This window comes from Simochromis diagramma, unplaced genomic scaffold, assembly GCF_900408965.1.
Source record: "Simochromis diagramma unplaced genomic scaffold, fSimDia1.1 OVJJ01000683.1, whole genome shotgun sequence".
NCBI classification, from domain to species: domain Eukaryota; kingdom Metazoa; phylum Chordata; class Actinopteri; order Cichliformes; family Cichlidae; genus Simochromis; species Simochromis diagramma.
In genome coordinates, this window is record NW_024387158.1 from 2,364,394 (window position 1) to 2,391,603 (window position 27,210).

At 39.2% G+C, this 27,210-nt stretch overlaps 1 protein-coding gene across 1 annotated transcript; it reads right to left on the reverse strand.

The window, feature by feature from the left end:
* Positions 1-3,571: 3,571 nt before the first annotated feature.
* On the reverse strand, positions 3,572-26,234 carry scai (suppressor of cancer cell invasion). Its single transcript, XM_040048609.1, is given in 18 exon segments — positions 3,572-4,452; positions 5,020-5,120; positions 5,342-5,515; positions 5,834-5,906; positions 7,671-7,752; positions 8,018-8,117; positions 9,244-9,322; positions 10,935-10,991; positions 10,993-11,037; positions 11,958-12,059; positions 12,766-12,918; positions 13,116-13,214; positions 13,882-13,978; positions 14,936-15,034; positions 16,350-16,436; positions 16,556-16,651; positions 23,583-23,707; positions 25,885-26,234. Coding segments are annotated over 17 exon segments (1,698 nt in total). The 5' UTR covers positions 23,690-23,707; positions 25,885-26,234; the 3' UTR covers positions 3,572-4,305.
* Between the last annotated feature and the right edge of the window lie 976 nt (positions 26,235-27,210).

Here is a 27,210-nt window from a genome sequence, read left to right on the forward strand (position 1 = left end):
AAATTGTGCAGTGAATTTACCTCGAGAATATTGCACCAAAAAACATTTTAACAATCTAGTCTTCACATAGCCATTAAATCACGTGACTCACGACCCATTTCCATCATACAGAATGTTATAAACATGTTATCGCACCATGCTTCATACGCTGCTGGGTAGAGTAGTATAAAATTGACTGCAACATGAACCCCCCCCCCAAAAAAAACAAGTTTCAGGAAACATCTGTGAGAGGCAACTTTAAATAATACACACTGTTTGCATCAATGATCCAAGTGCTGCTACATAACAAATGTTGCATTTGTGGTGATGTTTTGAACATGAACAACAGAAACAGAAGTTCCACAAACGGTTAACAGAAGCTCAAAGTTACGTTCTTCGTTTCTTTTATTTATCAGGTTTCGTCGTTATAATTCCGATGAAGGGGCAGCAGCAGTTTGTGTTTGGGGTTATTTTCCAATAGAAAAATGCTAATTTTGTGTCAGCAGGCCAAAGTGTTGAATCTTTTCAGAGATCTTTTGAGCTCTGAGAACTGAATGTACAGTAAGAAGTTATAACAACACAGAAACAAGACTTTTGGAATAGTACCTGACAAATTTGTCAGTATGCAGTGTTTGAGGATTTACTGTGTACCATTGATACAAAGTGTTAGAAAACATCATTGGTATTGCAATCCTCACCAACAGCATTACGTTTGAGCACCACAGAAATCTTTCTCATTCTTTTTCACACATGTAAATGACATGTTATTGCTGCCTACTTAATACAGCCAACTGCTATTAAAAACATGACAAAAGATGAAAAGTTTAAAATCAGTGACCCACGTAACTTTTACTCTTCAAGTGAAAGAAGGTCACCAGTGTGTAGGGCTGGTATGAAGAACAACAACATGAAAGTATTTTTCAATTTCTGGACTAAAGAACAACTAACAAGATCAGAAGAACATTAAATCTCATAAAGTGCAAGCCTACAATATTTTAAATGTCATAACTGTCAATACAGGAAACACATTACGGTAAAAAGAAAAGAAAATGTAGAAACAGCTGACTTCCATAGACAAATGTAACACTGAGAAAACACTCGTCCTCTGCCTCTCTTCACATCCTCGGAAAGCTGGAATGTAACTAGAGAAAAATGGTCAAAGAACAAACTGGCCTCTTTACCATGTTGCTCCTCCTCGCTTTAACTTCATATTTCATTATGGATTACATAGTCTTGCAAAATACTGAACAAACACATCTCTGCGCAACACTATTATACATCATGTGTGCACACTCCAATGGTGGCAATAACAAAAAAATCAACACTAAAAAGTCAAATGTCATTTCAACCAGCTGCTTCTTGCATTGCTGTATCATTCCAACATTTCAACAAGTGCAGTTAAATTTCAGCAGCCATGTGCAGTCACTTTCCCCTGCTGCTGCCAGGAATAAATCGACAGCAGTTCCTGATAAACCTTTGGACCTTTTACATCTGCCCCGCTACATTAAAGATATGAGGCATGCATATTAGCCAATGTAATACTGAAAGTTTGAATATAAAGACAATTTTACTTTTTAGCTAATACCTCTTAGATGTTAGAGGTTTCAATGGAACTGGTTGGTGATGATATATATATATATATATATAGTAGATATAATAATATATATATATAATATATAGAAATGATATATACTTGATATATATACACACACATATATACACACATATATATATACACACACACACACACACACACACACACTTCTATTCACAAATAATCACATAGAAATGCATTCATTGTTGCAATCAACAATGAATGCATTTCAGTTTGTGAATCCTTCAGGATTTTCAAAATCGACTGAAATGTGACCAAAAACATCAAACGTTTTCTCTAAAAGACAATTAAATAATCAAACAAAGAAAGCTAACAATAAGTTGGAGGTAAAAATTAAGCTAAAATTCCTCCAAGCCTCTGTGAGAGACAGATTGTGAATTGAGAATTAAACATTTAATGGCAAATGGGAGGCGGTTTTCCACTGCAGGAACTCGCAGGCTGGTCTAGTGCAGCCTTCTCTTTAGTATTCATTCTGAACTGCTACAGTTTTCAGGATCGCTAACAAACCTACTGCATTAGCAGCTCTTACAACCTACTGGGGACTCACTCACTGGTTAAACTCTAAGATTTCAACAACAAAAGCCAAAGTCTATAGGTAGCAGTCTAATGCTTTTAAAGCACAAGCAAATGTGCAAAATTTGCAACAGACACTAATATAACTGATCGCAGATATGTCATATTGCTCTTTTTTATACATTTATGTATGCTTTTATGAAGTTTTAGTACTGTGCTATGCAAGTTCTCATATGGATTTGATATTAATGTAGGTTTGGACCCCACTAAGATTAGCTTTCCTTTAAGACACAGCTAATAGAGATTCTAATATCCATCTATGGGTCTAGGATTTGAAGGCTGTAGTTTTGGCAGAGATTGCAGGGAAGCTCGCCCCTCCAGCGGGTCCTGGGACTGTCATGGTTTTTTCTCCCTGTAGGACGTGCACCTCACCTAGCAGGCATCTAGTCAAATGCTGGAACAACTTCACGTGGTTCCTTTCGATGTGGAGGAGCAGAAGCTGTACTCTGAGGCTCTTCTGACTGACTCATTCGTTGCACATTGCATTGAAGCTGATGCCCGATCACTTAGGTGAGCCTCTAATGTATTTAATACCAGGTCATTTGTCAATCAACAGTATTTTTCATTCTCATTGGTGGTCATTTAAATCGCTCACCTGGAAGTTGCGTCGCCAGCATGTTTTTCGCCCATAGTCACTAAATACTGTTCACTTTCTGTGGTTTCTCATTGATATGTTGGTATGAATCACTTCCAGTGTGAATGCGGGTTATCGCCATGAGACACCAGAGTTGGTTCAAAGGAAGCTCTGGGCTATAATCTCTAAAGTCACTCCCTGCAGCTTGGGGCCACAGGCAAGGGTAGAAACAAAGCTCATCCAGAAAGCCATTAGTTTTGCTTTTAGGATCCTGATAAAAAGGATCCTTATAAATAAACAAACGGTGACTATTTTGGTTTCCTTTATTGGCATTCATAGTAAACTTTTGGGGCAGCCCTGAATTCCTGCGGTGCAAAGTTGCCTGGAACCATCTTTGAGCTTAAAGGAGTAAAAGCCACCAGCCAGTATGGTGACAGCAATGACTTAAGGACATAGCGAGAGGAGCACGACTGGTATTTATTGTGCTTTATAAGAAAGCAGCTAAGGATGTTGTGATTAGGTGGCAGGCCACACGTTAATGCTGTCATCATGAAGATAACAGGTGCCTAGCCATTTCAGTAATAAAAGTAACGATCTGTGTTATCAGAAAGCACAACAATTTGAACCTCTGACAGGTCACCACCTCTCCCACCTCTCACTAGATTGTCTTCACCGATTGACTAACTAAACTGTACAGGCCCATGCAACACATGCACTACTTCCCTTTACTTTCTCATTCCATGTCATCTGAACATCTACAATTTCTTTTGTGTGGTGGAGCATCCTCTTTGGAGCACACAACTAACTGACACACGTCTTTGCCTTTTTTAGCATGCAAGTACAGCACAGTGAAATGGGAAATGAAGCACTATCACGTCACACAAGGCTGAAAAGAAAGTCTCCGAATTAGTTTGTTAATGATATGAAAGCGAATAACTAACTCACAACATGTGGCGAAACAAAACCTCATGCACCTTTAGCGTGCTGCAAGTTGATACACCAAGCGCTGTTTGGCAAACACAAAACTCCAGCACTAATAATATTTTTGGTGAATAATGTGCTCATATAATAACTGTTACATTTCCTGATGCATTTTTAGCTCTACCATGCTTGTCTTTTTACAGGTGGATCAAAAACCACATGAAAGCTGCCAAGAATGTTTCCTTTCTTTGTTCCTTTACGTTAATAAATGATGAAAAATCTTTTTACAACAAACTACCAAGGCTGTTATCATCTTGATGATAGTCTGCTGTGATGAAAAAAGTTAGAAGCTGATAAACAAGAACTAGTAAGCTGAACGGTAACGTGGAGCGTCTCATTTGTTTTACTCTTATGTTGCTCATATTTACCAGGCAAGCCAATGAGAGTCAAAATGGGGAATTTATGAGAAGAAACTATGTGAACATCTTTCTGTTGCATGACATTAACACTTACATGGAGGACATGAACTTGCATGTTGGGTTTTTTTTTTTTCTCATTACCTGTTAAAAAACAAAATGACTATGAGGGCTTTGGCAGTGGAGTCTGTATTTACATATACGCCATACTGCCCTGTGTGAAGATGTTAGTAGGCTTCCAGTGAATCATCCCAAAATAAGCTCTGCACGTCCAGCATGGTCGCCAGCTCCAAAATATGCTTCTGTAGAAGGCTGCTCTCCACTGTGTCCTGTTTGGGGAGCTCTGGATAGGATTCCGGGAAACTCTGAGATTCCTGCAAGCACACAAACATCCAAATTGTGTTTTAGCTACTTGACAAAAATTCTTTGGTGTTCACTGAAGGGTTCTCACTCTAAAGTGAGAATGAAAGGTTTAAGTGTTAAGAAGAGCTTCCTTCATTTACGAGAAATTTAAAAAAAAAACATGATTTAAATAGCATTTAAATACAATGAGAAGGTTAAAAAATTATTGTATGCAGGTAAACTATTATAAAATTTAAAAAAAATAGCAGTTTATTTTGAAAGTCATCTGTTATTCTCATTTATTAATATTATTTATTATTGCCCCCATAATAACATAAGTGTTTTTTATTGAGTTACTTGATGGAATAATCAATATTAAAATATTGATTATTAAAATAATCAATAACTGTAAACCTGTAATAATCTGGGGACTTTAGTGGGTTCATTTACTGAGTATTTGCTGACATGACGTGATTTCCTGATGATGCATAAATACGACTTACTGCAAGTGCTTAAGAAACACTGGTTTGTGGAAATGCATGGTGCATTTTTGGCATATAAACTTAAACAATGTGGCTCCTTAAGGAAAGCAGACTTACCCGAAAGAGTTTATGCAGTCTCAGTGCAGCGGAGCAGAACACAAAGCGGATCAACAGCAGCCGCAGGAACTCGTCACCAAAGAACTGCAAAAAGGCTTGATCTGCATTAAACAATGTGTAAATAAGTCGATCAACAGAAGATGAATGTATCACAATTTATTGCAGTGCAGCCTTAAATCCACCATAGATTTAAACTTCTCAAGAAAGAGAGAAGTTTATTTTCATGGAGGGACCTACAAAGCTCACCTGATGGTCACAAATACAGTACACATGGGTCGTCACAGTAACCCTTTCATAGTCCATGCTAATCTCCATAACATACCTATGGTCCGCGATCGTGTTAGCATCTGCCCAATGTCACGGTACACTTTGCGAAGGAATTCTTGAGCTCTTTCCCAAAGACCTCGTTGCACACTGTTTAAGCCACACACGGAGGAGAAAGCCAAGAGCGGACTGTAGAGGAACAGAGTGAAGAGACTCCCACGCTGAGACTGATCTAAACAGGTGAAGCAGAGACATTGTAAACTGAAAGGAAATTCGATGCCTGAAAAGCTTCCACTGAAAGCAGCATCTTTACCAAACATAAAAATACTGGTAGATACCAATGACACCCATGTTAAATGTGGATTAATCAGCTGCTACAAACAGTCCAGAATTTACTTTTGTCTAACTAACATTAGACTAAAAGCCTCTTTCTCTTTCAACCAAAACACTCAGATAGTGGAGCCACAGAGAGGAAGTTAGGCAAACAGACGAAGATGGAGTTCGTTTAGGTCTTCTGGTTAAAGGAGTGTGGTTCTGCAGTGACACCCACCTTGTACACTCTTGGGATATACCGTAGGTGATAGTAGGCACACCAGGGGCTGGCCAAATAGATTTGTAAAATTCTAATAAAACAAAGAAACAAGCATTTTAATTATGGAAATATACTTACAAACAACAGTGGCATGTTTGATATATCTGCTGTGGACACTAGTGACATTTTTATCTTGAAGACAGATTGAGGGACATCCATACAAAAGCTGAACGTCTGACACAAACTTGTGCTGTGTGATGTGAACAGAGGTGAGCATCTGCTCAATTTATAAATATTTCGATTAGCTTCACATTTGGTCAGGAAACCCATGAGCAGATTCTCTCATACACCTTCATTCTCAGCATCACTCTCTCCCCTTTAGCAGTAATATCCCCTACATTTTAATTCCCTACTCTTACCTCGACCCCCCTCGTCTAAAACTAAGAAACACTGAAATATTAATTTAAATTTATGTATGTAAATCTACGTAAGATGAGACAAGATGTTCATTACTAAAATGTAACAAATGAATAACTAAAAAACTATTCAAATGTGATTAAAGTGTGGCACATTGAGCCATGCTTTATGAACGATGCACGCACCATGACAACCACTTCAATAAAAGTTCAAATCTAAAATAACAACAAGTTATGCAGCCATTTTTTTCCCGCTTATCTGAAGTCGGATCGTGGAGGGAGGAGCAGAGAAGTCCTGCCTCCACGATCCGCCACCTCCTCCAACTTATCCTGGGAAACATTGAGCCATCTCTCCAAGTGTGTCCCAGATATACACTGGGGCCTCCTCCTAGTAGGACGTGCCCGTCTGAACACCTTGTCAAGGAGGCGACAGCATTAGCCGTCACCCTATCGCTAAGAGAGAGTCCATCGAATTTTTGGAGCACCAATTAAAACTTAACAATTAGATTAAACCACTAGTAACTCTGGTACTGACTAGTGACAACAGTGTTGATTAGTCTGCTAGGAGACAATATGTGCACATCCCTGGAAACTCGTGAATATTCGCCCCTAACATTCTACAAAAGGAATACAATTTATAAAGATTGAAAATTACCATAAATTATTTTCTCTTGCCGTCTTGGTCCAACTGCTCTCACTTTCCCCCCCCCATCTCTACATAAAAGTCAAGTTTAATCCTACAGCTACATATGGCCTCAACCTGCATCAATAAGGTTGCCCTACATTTTAGATTCTTGCATTAGGAGAATACACAGTCTATGAGAGAATTCCAGCTGAGGCGTCTTTATATTGCACCACAAAGCAAATTTTTTGCCAAAGAACCGGAGAATTACTGATCTTTTCATATTGGACAACACAAGCTTTTGTCAGTTCACCTCTTTCCAAAAGACTGTGGATGTAAACTTCACGTTGCATTTTGTTTGAACACACTAGTAGTGATGCAATGTGGCGGTATCCACACAGATAAAACTATTCTCAACTTTGAGGCAAGTACTTGTTACTAATGGAGTGAAGAAAACTATTAATTGACATAAGATAGGGTGTTTGTTCATGCAATTTATGAAGGAGGCATGAGAAAGACCTAACAAACATTTTCAGTTACAGGTTTCAAGTTGGCCCTGTCATCATAACTTGCACATCCCCTGAATTAGAGTATCTCCCATGCAACCATATGTCCACTAGTGTTCAGCTGCCAACTACAAGGTGATGCGTAGTGAGCGAATTTCTTTTTATGCTGATTGGGCTTAAGTTGTGTTCTGTTCTCACCTCACACTGTGAGGTGAGAACAGATTCCCTCATCACATTTTTCCCTCCATTTGCCCATCAACAATTCCTCACCATTTAAATGTGTCTGAAATGGAAGGTCTTAACCTACATACCTTGTAGGCCGTGCTGTTTGAAGAATCCACAATGACAAAAAGAGGCTTCCGGGTGAAAGGGAATAAGTCTCCTGGATGAAGGCTGCAATACGCCAAGCAAATGTAACTCAGCAAACCCTCAGTGAGATTCTGCACTTTTCAAGTAACATAGATAGATTCTTAGTAAGCTCTGTCACACATTATGACTTCTGTAAACATATTTAGAGTCAGGCTTTCAGCACGAAAGCCTGAAAGTCATTTACTTATTAGTGAAAGTAATAGGTAAAATCACTTCCTCTGATTTTGGTTTAGATGCTGTCAACTGAATAAACAAAGCAAAGTTAGAAGTATTGCTAGGAAATTCTCACCAATGCATTTCCTTCTGGGCCTGATTCCTCTTCTGCACCGTCTCTCCATTCACCACATCTCGATTTGTATTCGTGAGAACTCCTCCAAAATCATATGGTCCTGTGGGAAAGGGTTAGACGCTTCTTTGGTGTAACTTGAAAAGACTGTATCGGTCATAAATATGCATTGGTAATGCTTGGTAGAAGCCACTGTCCACAACATCTTCAACCACCAGAGATACAAATTCAACAGCATTCCAAGAGAGGCTAAGTATACTGAGTCTGAACAGACCTTGTTCTGCATTAGGGATGAGACTTGAGAACCGGTTCCCAGTAGTTCAATTTCTTTTAATTGTTAGTGTGCTTGCCTATTGATCCTGCTTAACGGTTTCATTTGCACTTGCTGTAAACAGCTGATTTCAGTTGTATATTGTTAAATGGTAATTATAAGACAATGCATTTCAGGTCATTTTAAAGTGAAATGCAAAAGTAATGTAACGAGTAGTGTAACAAATTACTTTCTCCTGGGAGTAATTAAGTCTCCATAGGTGAGGAGTTCAGCCATCTGAGAGAGACTCAGATTAGAGCTGCTACTCCCCCCACATCGAAAGGAGCCAGTTGAAGTAGCTCGGGTATCTGACAAGGACGCCTCCTGGATGCCTTATGGTTAAAGTGTTCTGCGTATGTCCTACTCGGAGAATGCCCTGGGGTAGAACCAGTAGGACACACTGGAGAGATTATACATCTCGGCAGGTCTAGGAAACCCCGAATAAATTGCAGGTGGTGGCTGGGGAGAAAAGAATCTGGGCTTCTCTGCTCACACTGCTGCCCCTGCGACCCAGCCCCCGATAAGCAGAAGAAAATGGGAGGCAGGACACGAGTGTTGCAAACATGTCTACTATAACAAAAAACTCTTGAAATGGCAGTGTTGCATTTGCTGTTGTCTCTAATTTATTGTTATTAGTTACATCCATGACTTTGCTTGAATGGTTTTTAAAAACTTTACATCAGATAAAACCTGGAAGCCTGTCTCATGAACCAGACATTTTTGACTTTTTCAAGACATTTCATCAGATTTCTTTCACGTTTTTTCACTTTTACTTCCTACCACAAACATGTGCTAACAGCTGTAATGACATTACTGATCTCCACTCCAAATCGGTCTATTATCGTATTCAGAAATTCCATGAAATTACAGACAAAAAACCCCAAAACAAAACAACAACAAAAGAAAACCAAAAACATACCCTCATAATCTGAATGCCCAGTAGGGAAGACTCCAGTAGCTGACAGGTAGACGAGCAGAACACTGTTAGCAGGTAGCTCCTGGAAATAAAAGTGGTAAGATAAAAAATTAAGTCACAAATTCAAGTATTTCATTTTACTGTAACTACCAATCGTAAATAATTTACAGCGCATGATAACCGAAAAACTCTGAATCCATTCAATTCAACTGAAATTATATAGTGCCAATTCACAACCACGTCTTTCTGAGTATGATAATACAAGCTTGGCACACCCATTTTTTAGACCGTTTCTCCCATTCTTCTTTGTAGAACCTTTCGAGCTCAGGTTGGACAGGAAGGGTTGGGGCAAAGCCATTTTCAGATCTTTTCAGAGACAAGAGTTCAATCGGGTTCAGGTCTAGGGTCTGGCTGGGCCGTGACTCCTTTGTTATCGTGACTGTGTGCGTAGGGTCACTGTCCTGTTGGAAGATGAGCCTTCACCCCAGACCAGGGTCCAGAGTGCTCTAGAGCACATTACCATCCAAGATATCTATGTACATTGCTACAATCATCTTGCCTTCAAGTCTGACTAGTCTCCCAGTTGCTGGTGCCAAAAACATCCCCGTACCATGATGCTGCCACAACCATGATTCTCTATAGGTATGGTAATGACCAAGTGCTGAACAGTACCTGGTTTCCTCCAGACATGACACTCAGGCCAAAGAGTTCAATCTTTGCTTCATCAGAACAGAAAATATTGCATCTCATGGTCTAAAAGGCACCTGAAGGACTCCAGGTGGGTTGTCATGTGCCTTTTCTGAGGAAAGGCTTCCATCTAGCCACGTTACCACACAGGCCTTAATAGTTGAGTGCTGCAGAAATAATTGTGCCTCTGCAAGGTTATTCTGTCTCCACAGAGCAATGTTGGCGCTCTGTCAGAGTGAGCATAGGGTTCTTGGTAACCTCCTCAACTAAGGTTCTTCTACCCCGAATGCCAGGAAGTCACAATTAGGAAGAGTTCAGGTGGTTCCAAACGTTTTCTATTTGTGAGTGATAGAGGCCACTTTGCTCATTGGGACGTTCAGTGCTGCAGATATTTTTCTGCACACTTTCTCAGATCTGTACCTCGATACCATCCTAACTCAGAGGTCTACAGATGATTCCTCAAATTCCATGGATTTGTTTGGGCTCTGACATCAGTCATGCCCAATCCATCCATCCATCCATCAAAAATACATGTTCAAGAATTTCAAGCAAACTGTTTCAATTTGTCTTTACATGGTAATATGTATATAACTTTGAAGTGAATGAATGACAAATTTTTCCCCTCAACCACTGTGTAATATAAATAATTAACCTCAGTGTGTGAAGAAGACTCCCTATATATATATATATATATATATAAACAAACTGGAGGATAATGGAGAGACATGATTCAAACCACTGCAGCGTAGTAGCTTTAATACCAAAAGTGTGTTCTGATCTCTGTAATAAAACATTGCAGTCTATGGGCAACGCTTGGTCTGCATTGGAGTACCTATGTTCCCTTTATGAGCTCAACTTGAAAACAATGCCCAGATAGTAGGTGGAAAGAAGTGAGAATATAAATATTAACAATGCAAATAATGTAAATATATAATACATCTTGGAGATAAAAATCTCAACTTATTGAATATTTATTGAGGAAACCTGCGATTAAAGTTCATACTGACCTTAAAAGAGGCAGACAAGAAAGTAAAAAGCTGGCTGAAGGTTGGCTTATACAGCAAAGTACTTGTGAGGGTTTTCTCTCTTCGCTGGCTTTTCGTTGGGTTCCTGTGGAGAAACATCACACAAAACATTGCATGTGTAAACAAAAGATTGTAAAACCTTATGTAAATGCAAGTGAAATCAAAAGGCTTCTAGGCCAGGGGCTGAGGCACACTGCTGTGTGTACAGGTGTATTATGTGGTTTTATCATCCCTATACATTATAAATGTATAAGCCATTTGTGCATATATACATGTGGTACAGTAATAGTATCTTCATTAACAGACAAGCAGATTGGGATTGGACAGTAAATGTGTTCTTGTGCAAATCCATACAGTTTATACAGAGGAACAGTTTGTGCTGTGGATAAATCCTATGCTCCAGCTCAGTCTCAGAGACTCACACGATGGACATGCGTCAACTAGCATGCAGCCTGTTTCAGTTGCTCCTGTTTTTTTAATCCATACTTTAAACTTTTTCCTTACTTTCTTTGTCTTTTACTTATTATTGTAGCATGTTAGTTTGTTTTCAATAGTTTTCTCTCAAACATGTGGGTTGAGAAAGTTTTTCTTCTCCTTGTTGCCGCAGAACTACTACTTTCATTGAGGAATGAGATTGCGGCATGGCAGTTACACACCACACGCTCTGTGGCTGAAATGGATGCAGAGGTGGGGGACAGAAGAGCACGAGGGAGACCGTAATACAGTGGAGGCTTCAAGCAATGAAGAGCTTTAAGCTGAGTCTCCCATGTAGTATAATGGGGAATGTTAGGTCGCTAGCAAACAAGCTGCATGAGCCAACAGCACTCGCCTGGAGTCAGAGAAGCCTGATGTTCTTCACTGAGTCATGGATTAACCAGGATATTCCAGATGACAATGCATCTGTGGAAGGCTTCCATACTGTTCGGGCCAACATGGACAAGTGGTAAAGCAGGAAGGAGGGGGGCTTGCCCATTATTACCACTACACGATGTGCCTGACACTCACCATCGTTCCTTGCTTGGAGGTCTGTGTGGCCAGGTTTACTGGTTCCCTCTCCAAAGCTTGAAGCATGCGGAACATATCTATGGTTAACTCACTGAACTTCACCTAAAATAAATGACAAAACAATATTAATATATCAAGTTACTGTTTCAGCCTTCATTGTGGTTTGAAAAATTATTCAAAGTCACACACAAACACAATTGTTTGCCATACACAGAAAAATGAGAGCCCTCAAAGATAAATCAGTGCTGCAGTTATAATGAAAATGAAACAAAAACAACTACTGGTTATATTGTAATCTTCTCCTACAAAGTTTGACAAATATTTTAGTTTTTTGGGTCATAACAGCCAGGAGTGAGCAGTGCAAATACTATCAGCACTTCAGAAACTGAATGTTAGTGTAAACTGCACAGAAAGCAGAAAAAGATCAGATCAGAGGCCCAGAGAGAGGACGTATATGAAATAATAAAATAATCCATCCATCCATATTACTTGAGAGTCAATGTCTCAAGTTTTCTCTGAAAAGAGTTGCAGCAATTGTGGAAATAGAAATATATTGCTTTTCTAGTCTTAGTACCCAGTTAAGACACTTTAGATTACAAATAACATTTAACTAGAACATGCATGCAGTATCCAAAGGAAACCCAGAAAGGTACATTGAGGAACATGCAACTTCTACATTGAAAGACCCCAGCCAGGGTTCAAGCCTTCTTGCTGTGAGGCAACAGTGCCGATCATTGTACCACCATGCTGCTCATGCTGATGTGTGTTAAGTTTGAGAAACCATGAATCAGATTTAGTGGGTTAGAACCTGGTTGTTACTGTTGCCGATGATTAGTGCGTCAGCAAGGATGAGCTGCCCAACCACCATGCCTTGTTCCAGTGGAGGCACACTTCCCTCCTGCAGCCGATTGCTGATGGTGACGACAGAATTGTTGTCGTTCAGAACTACCACAGGATCTGCCTGTTACAGACAAACAATTGAAGAAGAGCAGTTGAAGAAATAGTGCGGATCCAGTATATCACCCAGCAGACAAGAGGAAGAACAGAGACTTCTCTGTTTACCTGTATGTGCACAAACATGACAATTATACCATAATGAATAAAATACTAACATAATGAAATAACATCAAACAGTATTACGCTTGGAGGGTTATTTACCTCTATAAAAGCTGCCACTTCCTGCAGAACCAGGTTCCACTCCAACTGGTCCTCTGTGTTGAAACGCTGTGTGTAGTCTTCAATTTCCTCAGATAACTCCTGCAGATGGCAGATAGGCAGGAAGAGCAATAAGTGGTGTCATGAAAAAAACCCGAACAGTTTTGAATTTTTACACAATCATAAAAGTAAATCGTGAACAAAATTCATGAAGTAGACTACCTTGGCTTATGCTATTCATGTAGATACTACTCCGACTTGCACAACCTACCTGAACATTTTGAAGACCATGCACAACCCTCTTGATGTGAGTGGCCTCATTACTAACTAAACCAAGACACTTACCTTTTCCTCCTCACCCAATTCAGCTTAATATTTGTTCATTACTTTGAAACGAAAAGACTAATTAAAATATAAGGGGGGATTGTTTTAAGCATTATAATACAGCATCTTCAACTTTGAAGGTATCGAGTGGACTGTAGACAGGTACTACACTTGGCAAATTATAGTTTCGACTATTACAAAATGGTTTTCCCTTATAGGTACACTTTGACTGTTTCTTCCTTTATTTAGCTGTTTTTGGCCCCTTTTTTTACTCTATAACATGCCTTTCATTCTAGTATTAGTAGTCGATATACACATTAATACAAAGTTATCACTTTGTAATTATAGTCATGTGAATGTACCTCATTATTAAAACTGTTACCTAATGACTGAAACCCTGCATACCAAGCTGTAATATAAAGTACTAACAATATGGCTTCCATACCTTCACCAAAACTTTGACAAGGTCCATCTTGTTTAAAAGTAAACAGACGACTATGTAGCGAGCATAATAACGAAGCTTCTTCACTACTAATTCAGGCCTGATGAAAGACAAGAAAAGACAATATGAGCGTGCAAACACAAACAAATCAACATAAAGCACTATCACAGTCGAAGCCGTGTTTATTAAATTGACTGGAGCCACCAAATGGTTCACCCTGTGTTTCTTAAGACTCCAATAAACATTTTTGTCTTTTCAACAAATATTTGATGTAAATATCTACACTCTGGGGAGCGTAAAAAGAGAAATTTTGCTAATTTTTGGAAAAAAAAAAAAAGACATCAGATCGTGCACACTCACATAAAAAGGCGAGTTTCACACATAATTTGACTCTTACACACTTAAATGATCCCCAAGAGTGCAGTCCAGTCCGCTCAGACACAATATCAAATAATGATTAAATGGAGATAAAAATCTATAAAGAATGTTATACACTTAAAAATGTAACAGTACAAGAGCAAATAGCACAAGAGTTTAATGCTGCAGAAATTCATTAATCTTGGGATTTAGCATAACGAGCAAAAAATTAGACATTTTAATTCCAGTTAATTATTTCAACACTGAGGGAAATCTTGGTGCTGCTGTTTATATCAAATGTGATAGCTGCACGTTAGAGCTCTGAAGCTTAAACTGGATCATTTTAAACATTCTAGGTTACTAGTAGCTGCAGTTCCAACTGTGTAAAAGAGACTTGGCAGCAGATTATAATAAATTATAACATTTATATATTTGCAGCTGGGCAACAACTTGCACATTTGAGACATGTTTGCCCAGCAGGGGACCTAAATTGCACTTAAAACATGGTGCAAATAAAAAAAATCTGTGAAATGTGGAGGTTCCAGACGACTAAACTGAAACATAACCTACTCCTAGTAGGTTATGCCTGGAGCATAAGTCACCATGGTGACCCAGCCAGGTAATAAGAAAGCCACTTTCACACATAGTCTTACAAAAACTGCAACTTACACTACTTTAACAAAAAATATCTGGAGCTTACCTGTCCTCTTTGTTGACCTGAAAGTAGTAGGAGCGCTGACGAATGGCTGAGTAGAACGAAAAGGCCTCATTCAGGTAACTTGTTTCTGAGGTACGAAGGCTGTCAACAAAGAGGAATACATATTTCAAATTTGCATCTTTTTAAACAAATCTGCAAGTGGTGATTGATAAATTGAATGAATGCAGCAGCATTCATTTGCTTTTCTGTGTTTAGTTTAGACACCAGGGACAATGAGCTGAGCTGTTTGAGGCTACCTGGGAGCTCTGAAAGTTTCATAACATACCAGATCTAACATGTATTCACTGTTTTACTTCAATGATAAAAAACAAACAAACAAACAAAAAAACATGAAGATGTGAAAACTGGACTAATGTGATCTCTTTCCTATCTTCTTACAGTAGAGCTGTCTAGAGATTCTTTGCTCTAAACCTTTTCTAGTTGAAATTTCCACACAGCACTGATTTCTGTTTTTCCCCTAATTTTTAATTTGGATTACATTCTCTAAAGCACTTCCTGAGTTCTGTGTTTGAACAGCTCTACATAAATAAACATTGCTTGCTTGCAGTTAAGTAATGCAATACTTAAAGTTATAATGACTAGAATACTCAAAGTAGTAACAAGAAGTGGATAAATATGGGCACTTCCATTGTGGTGACAGACTAGCTTTTTCAGATGTAGTTGCCACTGAATTAAATTATCATTATTATTTTTTTAAGGAGTGCATTTAAGGAGTTTTGTGGGCTGTAAAAACAATGTTTGGACGTTTCCTGCTTATGCAGAAGTGGCTAATTTCATCATGACCACTTTGCCAGTTCTTTTTTTTCCCCCTTAACGGTTGCTGGAAAAAACCTTCTAGGTGCAGTAGGGATGGGAAAGATTTCAGTTTGTGTGCAGGAGGAGTAAAATAGTGGTGCAGGCTGCGGCGTGTATAAGGACGTAATTTTTAGTTTTTATTGCACAAAAAGAAAATTGTGCGATGGTAAAGTGGAGACTGCATCCAATACAGTAACAGCTGCATTGTGCTGCTAACACAACTTCAGCTCTTTGCAAGCACCTGCACAGACAGCATGCTATTGCTAAGCCAGCCAAGAACAATCATTCTATGTTAGTGTTTGATATTTTAGTGTACTGTCGTTTTCTCAAAGAATGTACGTGATGCTGAAATAAAATCAGTGGCAAGTCTTCATGAAAACGGTAAAAAATACTGTCGTCTTCCACCATCTGAGTTAGGGAAGGTATGCTGATACTAAACAGACATGGAATTTTTGGGACCCTATGTTGGGACCCCAATAAGCAGTCCACTTCATTCAAAAGGCAACAACACATGTATCCTACCTGATGACTACCCTATCCTTAGTCATATTAATAATGCTGCAAAACATTGATACATGAGTTAGGAGGCCCTGTCACTTACTAGTAGTGGTAATAAAGCTGTCCAATTTTGGATGCAACTTCACCAATCTGCCATCTCTTCAGTCCATACCGACTGTCCAGAACCTGCCTGTCAGTAAGTATACAAAGATGTCAAACTTAACATTGAGACAATGATAAAACCAACCCTTAGAAAGAAAAAAGAACATTCTTCATTCAAGTATTTAAACGGTACAAGAAAAAAATAACCTGTGTTGTTGCTGGAACTTCCATAGCTTAGTGTAGACGTCAAAGGTCCGTCCAAAGTAGGACTGCCACTGCTTGTGTCCATACTGAGGAAGGTCTCTGCAGCAAAAGACGGCATAGAAGAGGATAGAGAAGGCAAGAAAAGCACACATAAAATTCAACTGATTGCGCTCAGCCTTTCAAACAAACTCCAATAAAAAGAACAGTGAAAACATTCGTGAAACAGAGTTGTTAGCACTCTTGGTGCTTTTTGTGACCCCAGTTACTTTTTTGTGTTCAAGGAAAAGCGATGACCTTTTTGTTCCATTACATGCAACACACATTATACAAATTTGTACAGAAATGGGGCGTCTTTTTACCCAGAGCTCAGTAATTATTTGAAAACTATTTTTTCCAATTGCAACGATGCCTTCCAGTGACTGGTTTTTGAGAAAAGTGATTATTTAGCCACATTTAGTTTTGCAAAGATGCTCTCTGTTTGTCTTGAGTTTTACATCCAGCATATCCCTTCCTGAAAGCTCAAGGATATCTCACATGTTCAGCTTACAATTATCCTTGTCTTATCACTCGAAGGCCACACACCGGGCAGCTTAAAGCCTTACCTTAAAATGTTAATGAATGCTATTAGTTAGATTTTCCTTTCTTCATGCTCCAATAGTCAACCAGTAAAATGTGCTAAACAGCTTTTTAAAGCAGGTTAACAATTACAGTAAAAAAAATGACACCATGCTGCACATTGTTATTAGCTATAGTTAATTTTCAAACCTTTTCAAGCTTTTAAATTTTCAAGGTAAACTTAAAATACACTTTTTATTCTCATAAAACCACCATGCACTAAAGACAGAAAACTACAATAAATGCACATTAACTGAGAAAAAAACCCCTACATGGATAGCATACATAATTAGTGTATTCTGATACACACATATGAGAATATAATGATGGTATTAAATTTGATTCTAGCTGATCTCTTCTTACAATGCTCACACGCCAACATTACTACAGTGAATGGTGAACAACCAAAATTAAACTGGATGTTTAACAATAGTGCTTCATATTTCAACAATACTCTGAATTTGTGCGCCCTCTAAATCCTAACTTTGACCTGATGACCCGCTCCCTCTGTCGATGATTCAAATGTGACCAAAAGGCAGCGTCAGCCCTGACTAATGCATCACAAACCCAGTGCGTCACTCTCATCTCAGAACAAAACAAGCAGAAGGCACCAGGGTACAAAAGGATGGCTGGCTGATTATCTAGCTCATAAGACACTTTCACAATACTTCACTCATAATTTTTAAACATACAATATGATTATTGTATGAGTATTGCAATAACATATACTGAGATTTATCACCTTTTCTAAAAAAAATAAAAAATAAAATAAATTATAGAATTCAATAGAATAGAATAGAATTCAACTTTATTGTCATTGCACATGCACAGGTACAGGGCAACGAAATGCAGTTTGCATCCATCCAGAAGTGCTTTAGTGATATAGATATATTACAATATATATTAGCAATAATATAGATATGTGAGTATATTACAGAAATGGGTCTATTATGGTATGTTATAATGTACACGGTATGAAGTATGTTGTGAATATTCTATAACTATAAGTATGTACAGGCTGTAGTGAGTACAAGCTATGTACAGGATATGAACAGGATATAAATATGAAAAACTATACAGAATATGAAATAAATAACTTTACAGAATCTGAGATATACAGCTATACAGAAATGGGAACTATGCAAGTTGTAAACAGTTGTAGGGTTAAAAATTATCGAATGTACAGAATGATTATTTACACAGAGCTATACAGTAGTGCAGTTAAGATAAGTGAGATATAATTCCTACAGAGGCTATATAAAGTGCTAGTGGTTGTGAGTGGTAGTTCAGTCCATGTTATTATTGTGTGTTTGAGGGTACAGTTGTCCATTGTGGGTGTGTGTATGTTCAGTCCATGAGTTTAACGTGGGTCAGATGTCAGGAGGCAGAGTTCAGGAGTCTGACAGCTGTGGGGAAGAAGCTGTTCCGGTACCTGGTGGTCTTAGTCCGGAGGCTCCTGTAGGCGCCTCCCAGAGGGCAGGAGGGTGAAGAGTCCATGCGATGGGTGACTGGGGTCTTTGATGATTTTCCCAGCCCTTTTCAGACACCGCTTCCTGTAGATGTCTTTTATGGCAGGAAGTGGTGCTCTGGCGATGCGCTGGGCAGTTTTCACGACCCTCTGCAACGCCTTCCGGTCCGAGGCAGAGCAGTTCCCGTACCAGACTGTTATACAGTTGGTCAGGATGCTCTCGATGGTGCAACGATAGAAGTTCACCAGGATGTCTGAGGACAGGTGGTTCTTCCTCAGAGTCCTCAAGAAGAAGAGGCGCTGGTGAGCCGCCTTGACCAGCTTGGAGCAGTTGGTCGTCCAGGTTAGATCCTCGGAGATGTGGACTCCCAGGAACTTGAAGCTGCTCACACGCTCCACAGCCGTCCCCTTAATGTGGATGTGGGTCAGCATTCCTCCTGTAGTCCACGATGAGCTCCTTGGTCTTCTCGGTGTTAAGCAGCAGGTTGTTTCTGTCGCACCACTCAGCCAGACGATCCACCTCCTCCCTGTAGGCGGCCTCATCGTTGTCACTGATGAGGCCAATCACCGTGGTGTCATCTGCAAACTTAATGATGGTGTTGGAACCATCAGCAGGTCTGCAGTCGTGGGTGAAGAGGGAGTAGAGGAAAGGGCTCATCACACAGCCTTGTGGTACACCGGTGTTCATCGTGATTGTAGATGAACAGTGGTTATCCAGCCGGACATGTTGGGGGCGGTTGGTCAGGAAGTCCAGTAACCATTTGCAGATGAGGGAACTGATGCCCAGGTCTGTCAGTTTCCTGATGAGTTGTGAGGGGTGGATTGTATTGAACGCTGAACTGAAGTCTATAAACAGCATTCTGGCGTAGGTGTTGTTGTTGTCCAGGTGTGAGAGGACAGAGTGCAGTGCGATGGAGACTGCATCCTCTGTGCTCCTGTTCTGGCGGTATGCGAATTGGTGGGGGTCCAGGGTGGGGGGGAGACAGGATTTGAAGTGTGCTAGGACCAGCTGCTCTAAGCACTTAGTGATGATGATTATGTCCTAAAAGTTGATCTGTTTTATCCGGTAAGATGAAGTTATGATGGGCATTATTGTAAGAGCTAGGAAGCAGGCACTTTCAGTCCTGCCTGTCTGTAAAATTAACAGAAAGTATTAATTTACCAGGATAACACAATAACTTGTGTCTGAAAAGTATTATGTTTCTCTTTTCATCTTAAAGTCCCAGATTTAAAGTGAAATAAAAATCATTCTATTAGCAACTAGACATAAACAGTGGCAGCCTACCTTACCAACATTGATCAATAACAAAAATATGGTGCCAAGCCACCAGAAACAGAAAAACAAACAGTAGGGCTAGAATGTTTTAGAGATTTCCCAACTTCCAGCCATTAACCACAATCGCTAGATCCCTGGCTGTACGAGACTGCATGCCAAAGATCCTTGGGCAAGATACAAAGCCCAAGTTGCTCTCCGGTGCAACGACTGGAGTGAGCATGTCTCTTTTCACACCTTTCAGTCTTTAACTTATTAATGGGATGCTTTTGCAGACTGTTAGTACATTTGAAAATAGCAAAATGAAGCACCAACATCGGTCATGGCTTTGGTTTATATCTGTGTCAGTTTTTCATTCAGCAGAACAGAGTCACTAAGAGCTAGGCTTCAAAAGGCAATATGAGCTAAAATTTTACTATTGGAAAAGTAAATTCAAGTTAACTTTGACACTTTTCATAAAAACTGAGAGTACCCAACATATCCATGTCAGTCGGGGGCCTGGCCCCATTTTGTACTCAATTTCTTAGTGTCAGTTCTGGCCAGCTTGGCTTATATCAAATGGCAGGTTTACCAACTCAGCAGGAAAACTCCTGCTACTCCAGATGGCCAGTCTCTGTTTATTCAACAGTTTTTCTGAAGCTTTCTGAAGCTGTGATAGCCACTCTAACAATATCGCAAGAAACAAATCCAAAAGAAATGTGATTAGGAATGCATCTGAGGACTAGATTAAGTGTAAACTACAATATCTTGCTTCGTGTATGACAAAAAGAAAACAAGCAACCTTAAGAACCAAGTAAGGCCAAGGCTTCAGTCAGGGTGATGTGTGTGTAGTTGCCATTTTTTGAATTGTTGTGAGCAGCATGACCCTTGTCAGTTTTTTGTTGGGTGTTTTTTTTTTTTTAACAACTCCAACAGCAAACTCTAATCTCAGAATCTTTTCTAGATGTAAGGAATTGTGTACAAAAGACAAAAGTGTAAACAAACCAAAGAGCTTCTACGCTTAAGCGCTTTAAAGCTTTGCTGTATTGATGACAGCTTTGTACATGCTTGGCAACATCTTAACATTCAGGTTCTCACCCAGAATGGGTAGTGTTATTGATAACATTTCTTCCTTTCTTATTGTGTGTTCAGACCCAACACAAAAGGCACTTTTAGATTCAATAAAGGACTAGATGTTACAATCCCAGTCTGCAGCATAAAATCCTCTTCTGTTGTTACATTGTATTTATATTAAGTCACATCAAACAAACAAACAAACAAACAAACAAACAAACAAACCACAGTAACAATTTTGCAAATAAAAAGCGTGAGTAGTTACTTTTGCTGTGATTTTATGCACGGGACAAAGTAACAGTAACTTTATTAAGATGTGGATTGCCGTCTAATTGGGTCTGCCTGTTTTTGACATATTAATTTGTCCTCCTTTTAGTAGATTGCCTAACTCATGCCTGAAATGAACAGGCTACTTCTGTGCTTATAAATAAATTACTTAGTGAAAAATCTAGGACCAGTACTGCTTCTTGATCTCAGGAGTTCTGCTCAGAGTGTGAGGGACACTTCTTTTTCCTTCTGTAACATTCAGTAAGCTGCAGCAACTATTCAGTCTGGGCACTATATGAGTAGAAACATCATAGAGACATCATGTTGCTTCTAGCTTTCTCTCTAAGTGATCATCTCACTTGTAAAATGTAAATAAAAGCGCAGTTGGTATCTTTGATTTATGTCCGTGATCATTCTGTCAGCTGACATTGCGGACGAGAAGAAGCAGCATAACAAGAAGGTGGAACATAAAATGCAAGTGGGACAAACTCCAACAACGGGTGGAAATAAATCCACTAAAATGGCTTGCACTCTATAGCAATCACAATTAGTTTCTAAAGAGTGTAAATAGGTCAGCGATGCTCAGCTGATAATTGCCTCAGTTATAAAATGTTTCAAACTCCAAATCAGGAAAGTACGACAAATAGGCATAAGTGGCATGAGTTAGTTAATTGTGTTGATGCATAAATGTTGTCCATCCTGTTTCCAAGATATAAGTTTATAAGAAAGATATTAAAGATTGGAGATCGCTAGTGATGTTGTCAACATTAGCCACGGCTCTCACTCTAGATGAATCACAGAGATTATATCTCTTAAAACGGGAACCTTTATTCATTTTTTTCAGCAGAAGACTAATAGCAAAGACATACAGGAAAGCGCCTAAAGGACATCCCTGTTTCACCCCACTGGAAACATTAAAAGGTTCACTCAAAAAGCCATTTACTTTTACTTGCACAATGGACTTTTATGAAAATTCACATATGTCTTTATCACTGTCTACAAGTAGGAATGTGAAACATAAACACTTTCTTTTGATGCAAACCTATATAAAGAAGCCTGTGTCATTGCCAGTATATACAATTTCTCTTAAAGTTATCTCACATCTGAAGACTACAAGTCTATTTTTTATCAATAATGATACACACATCATTAACTCCATTCATTATAATTTTAGCTAATATTTTATAATCCACATTCCTTATAGATTGCTGCCTGTAATTATTTAAATCACAATCATCGCCATTTTTATGAAATAAACACACGACTATCCATCTTACTCGTGTGTAACACAGGTCTATCCATTCCTGCCATTGCTCAATCTGAATGAAGCCATGAAGAACATTACCAAAAAGGCGACATTCACAGATTACTGAAGCCACCAATGTGGCACATTCCAGGTCGTGCCACAATCCTACTGTCCAAGATAATACTGGTATACATTTTTATGTGATTTAAAAAAAAAAAAAAAAAAAAGTCATATTACGATATGAATGAAATAGCAATGCAATAGGTGGAAACTGGTCTTAGCATTTGAACCAAAATGCATCATTTAGTACAACCAGGGTTTAAAGCATGTGAGGAGGTGACAACAGCAGCTGTGGATCTGCGACCCAAAAGGACACAAAATACTCCACTGTGCAAAGCAATGGCAAGTGAGCCAGTGTTAGCAACTCTGCAATATACCACTGCTAAAACCGCCAGGAAGGTTTCTTCTTCAGCTGCTGTATGTTTGATTAAACACAGTGTTTTGGGTTCCGTGAGCACCAAAAATGTGTCTGTGAAGGAAAATCCTGAGCGTTCTAAATTGAAATTTATGAAAAGTATTGCTCAGAGTAAAAAGAAAGAAGTTTAACTTCCCAGAGAAAGAGCTTTTTCAAACTTTTAAGAAAAGCAGAAAAACTTGGAGAATGCCAACAAAATGTTTCATATGCATGCATTTTATTCATTTTATTCATTTTATCCGCCTGCAGAAGTTTCAGGATATCAGATTTTATGTTTAAAACACATTTGTTTTGACTAACATGATATTCTGCTCATTTCATTCTTAGTTATAATTTAATAAATGAATGCAAGCACCCAAAAATGTTTATGGTTTACATTGTATTCATTTTTTAAGCCATCAAATAACAAATTTCCAAATTTACATGAGCTACACATCAATCCACCCCTCTAACAGACAGGGCACACCACTTCCTACACTGGTACCGAATGCTGCAGAATAATCCAGTGAAAACACACTCTTGAGGGGTATCTGTTCAATGCACCCATTCACCAGAGTAATGCACTGTAAACCAATGTTAGAGTAGAAAACACAGTCCAGCAGACAGAAGAAAACAAAGTAAATTCCAACCAACCGTAGCCCATTGAAGAGTTGCTTGGACTTGTCCAGGAGATAGCAGAAGTCTGTGACAGTCTTCCTTTCACCTAATGGAATGTCATCCTCAGTCTCAGCTCCAGTCATGACACTGACTTTTCACACCTGAATTTAAAGAGAAATACAGACCGTATACGGTCGATACTCTATAGACTGATGGTGATGGATTAAAGAAAAACATTTCAATTACAAAAAAATATTAGTACTCATTGAAACTGATGGAAACTACATGAAAGTCAGCCAATCAGAACTTGTGACTGACTAAAGAGGAACAATTTAGACTGTTAAAATGAAGCAAAAGATTGTTGTTGTTTTTTTTGTCTTGATTTCCGGAGCAAATTCCTGATACTGTCTATCCTGTAACACTTACATCATGATTTAGTAAACTCCAGTTGTTTTTAAACATCTATAAATAAATTTGATTTGACTTGAAAATAATCTAGTCATATGTAACATGTTGATATGCATGGTTGTACTACTGAACAAACACTGCTGATTGGAGTTATCCAAGCGTCTTACTGGTGCCCTACTTACTTATGAATAGAAATAAGAAACTATGGAGGAGGAAATGCATCACATGGTCACCCTTTTTTTAGGTTGACCTGGGATGTCCCATATTTCATTCTCACAGTGGCTGCAGTCTCCAGTTTGCTAAGGATGTACAATCAGGTCAAGGCAGCAGACAGCTAGGGCACAATGTTCAGCTAATGCTCTGCATGTTAAAATCATTTGCAGCTAATGACAATTTTACCGTGCTATAAACATGTCTGGCTATAGCCTCGAAGTTACTGTGCATGTGTGTGGCTCTACATCTGTTTGGCTTTTAAGTAATGTAAATCCATAATTTCAAACTGAAGAGTTAAAAAAGGATTTTTTTAATACATTGAAATTCAATATAAACCTCACCTTAACAGATTTTTCAGATTAATTAAGCACTGCCTAAAAGTATAATTTTCCTGTACTTGTGTGGGCATTTGATGCCATGACGGTGTATGTGGTGAGAAACGGCAATAGCAACAAACAAAGCCCTGTCACATTGAGTAGTTATGTATGTAGCTGCATGTCATGAAATACAGTTAACAGTCCATTAATCCTTTTCTGAGTGGGCGTGTCTGTGGGCGTGTCAGTGTTTGCAGTAGCAGAATCTGGATGTTAACTGAACTGTTATGCATGATGGATTATACCAAGTTATTCCAGAATAGATACAATGACAGTAAAGGGCTATTCTAAGTGTTTCTACATTTCTAATATTATGATTACAGTTTAGTCCAATGCTAGATTAGCAACGTCTAGAGTTAAGTGAGTTAGTGGGATGGTGACTATCACTGTGCGCAGGAAAACTTGTGAACGGAACTCAAGCTATCTTTACTTAACTTATGTAATGAAGTAAATGAGTGTAATGACGTGGAATGGCACGTCATTACACTCATTTACTTTGGGGTGCTGCTTATATTTTTATTTAAATAAATACGTTTAGGTTATGGTAAAAGTGAGGTTTTTCATGTAAAGATTTTTCAGAATATGCTGCGAACACTTCTGTCTTGTAAATTAGAGTGCCCTAGCTGCTTCTTAAAAAAGACATGCGAAGACGGCACCTTGGACATTTTTGTATTGTCTAATTATTTCATGAAACAACTGATGTTCTTTGTATGAAGTGTGTGAAGCCTTATTTTACTTGTAGTACCTAAAACTTCTGCTCAGTTTTAAATGAAGGCGAGAAGCTGTGAGAGAAGGTCTGCATGACAATCTCATGCTATACATCATGTGTACCATTGTTTTCTCTCGCTTTCCCTTGTGGCTTACTTATCATGTTAACAGCAGCAGAGTTGGTAAAAACCTGTCTCACCTGTGAACATCTCTTTGTTCCAAACCAACACAACATGCAGCACAAGTAGTATTTGTCACTATGTTTGGAAGAAAGATCTCCAAAAATAACAATCAAGTTTGGAGAATTTTTTTTTTTTAAATTAGGTAAACTGAATACCAATATTATTATCACTGGTAGATGGGTGGCATTCATTTAAATGCAATTCAAATTTCTGTCTTTGCCGGTAAAAATCTGTATCAAAGAGCGTGATTGTGCTGTGAGCTCTAATAACATAGCTAATTCCTGATATCTACCATCAGCATCATGAATAAAATCTCAACATAATAAGCATGTGGATATTAATAATGTGAAGCACAAAGATAACAGAGAATACCACATATATGCAGGTGACACTTGAGTTGGCGGTTGCAGGGCTTTAACCGCCTCTGCTTGTGTAATTGCCATTTGTTCTTACCTGTGCAGCCGGCTAACGGTGACAAACTGTACTATCTTTCACAGAGATGCTTCTCAAAAATCACAGCGAAAGCCTCGACGAGCTCTACTGCTGAAGCGCGACTTTCCTGGCATCTCAGTGCGTGGAAGTGCCACCAGACCGGCTAACGAGTTCCCCCGCAGCGTTGATTGGACTGCTGTCTGTCCGAGCTTGAACGCTGCTCAAAGGCTGTGACAGGCGACGAGAAACAGAAGGCAGGGTGAGGACCGCCGCTGGCACTACTCCACTCCAACTGGCTAGCTATTTCCGGGTCAACTATTTCAAAATAAGAGCTTCACATCGTTACAGTTTTTAATAGCCAAAATTTCAACCAGTAGTAGTATGATCCTATGATTCCTTAATGCCATTTTAGATAATGATTACAAAATACTGGTGGCTCAAAGGTGGACTGTTTCAATATTAACATTCAATTCAGGCTTAGGTGGCTGGCTTCAGGGTCACCTGATCCAGCCCTAGCTGTAAGCTTTATCAAAAAGGAAAGTTTGAAGTTGAAGAATCGTAAAAAGGAGTGGGGTTGTCTGTGTATTGAATCCAAACTGGGAGCTGTTTCCACAGAGGAGGGCCCTGAAAGCTGAAGGTTTTGCCTCTCATTCAACCTTTACATATCCAACAAACCACAAATAAAACTAGGGTGTCGTGGGGTGTGGTTTGTGGCTCTGTTCAGGGGAGGGGTGGAGCAGAGGATTCAGGGTGTGGTGACAGGGGAGGCTGGTTGGTGCCTAAAAGGCCCCGGGAAATGAATTTTCCAGGCGATTCATTACAACCCAATGGCCGGTCACATGGGATATGATAAAACTCTGGAGCAGATAATGGCCTGATTTTATTGGCCGGTCATCCTAGCGGCTGTGCGCCAATGGTGCGCATTCTGCCTGGAGTTTCAGCTGGTTAACCAGCCAGCAATTCCAAAAGTGCCTTTGCACTCACTGACATTAATAGAGGTCCCTTTTGAGCGCATAGGTATGGTCCTCACTGGGCCATTTCACTGGAGTGCATGGGAATAAGGCTTTGTACTAGTTGTGGTCGATTACGGTATCTCGAAGCAGTGCTGCTATGCACCATTTCTGCAATAAGTGTGGGGCAGGCGGTGTTTCAGATCCTCAAATAGATACTGAATGACCAGGGCACACCATTCTGTAAATCTGTTCGGACCAGTATGTACCACCCTCAGACTGATGGGCTGGTGGAGCAGCTGAATAACACTTTAAAGTTCATGATTTGTAAGTTTAGTCACGAGGATGAAGGCAATTGAGATCGCTGGTTAGCACATCTGTTGTTTGCGGGAGGCCT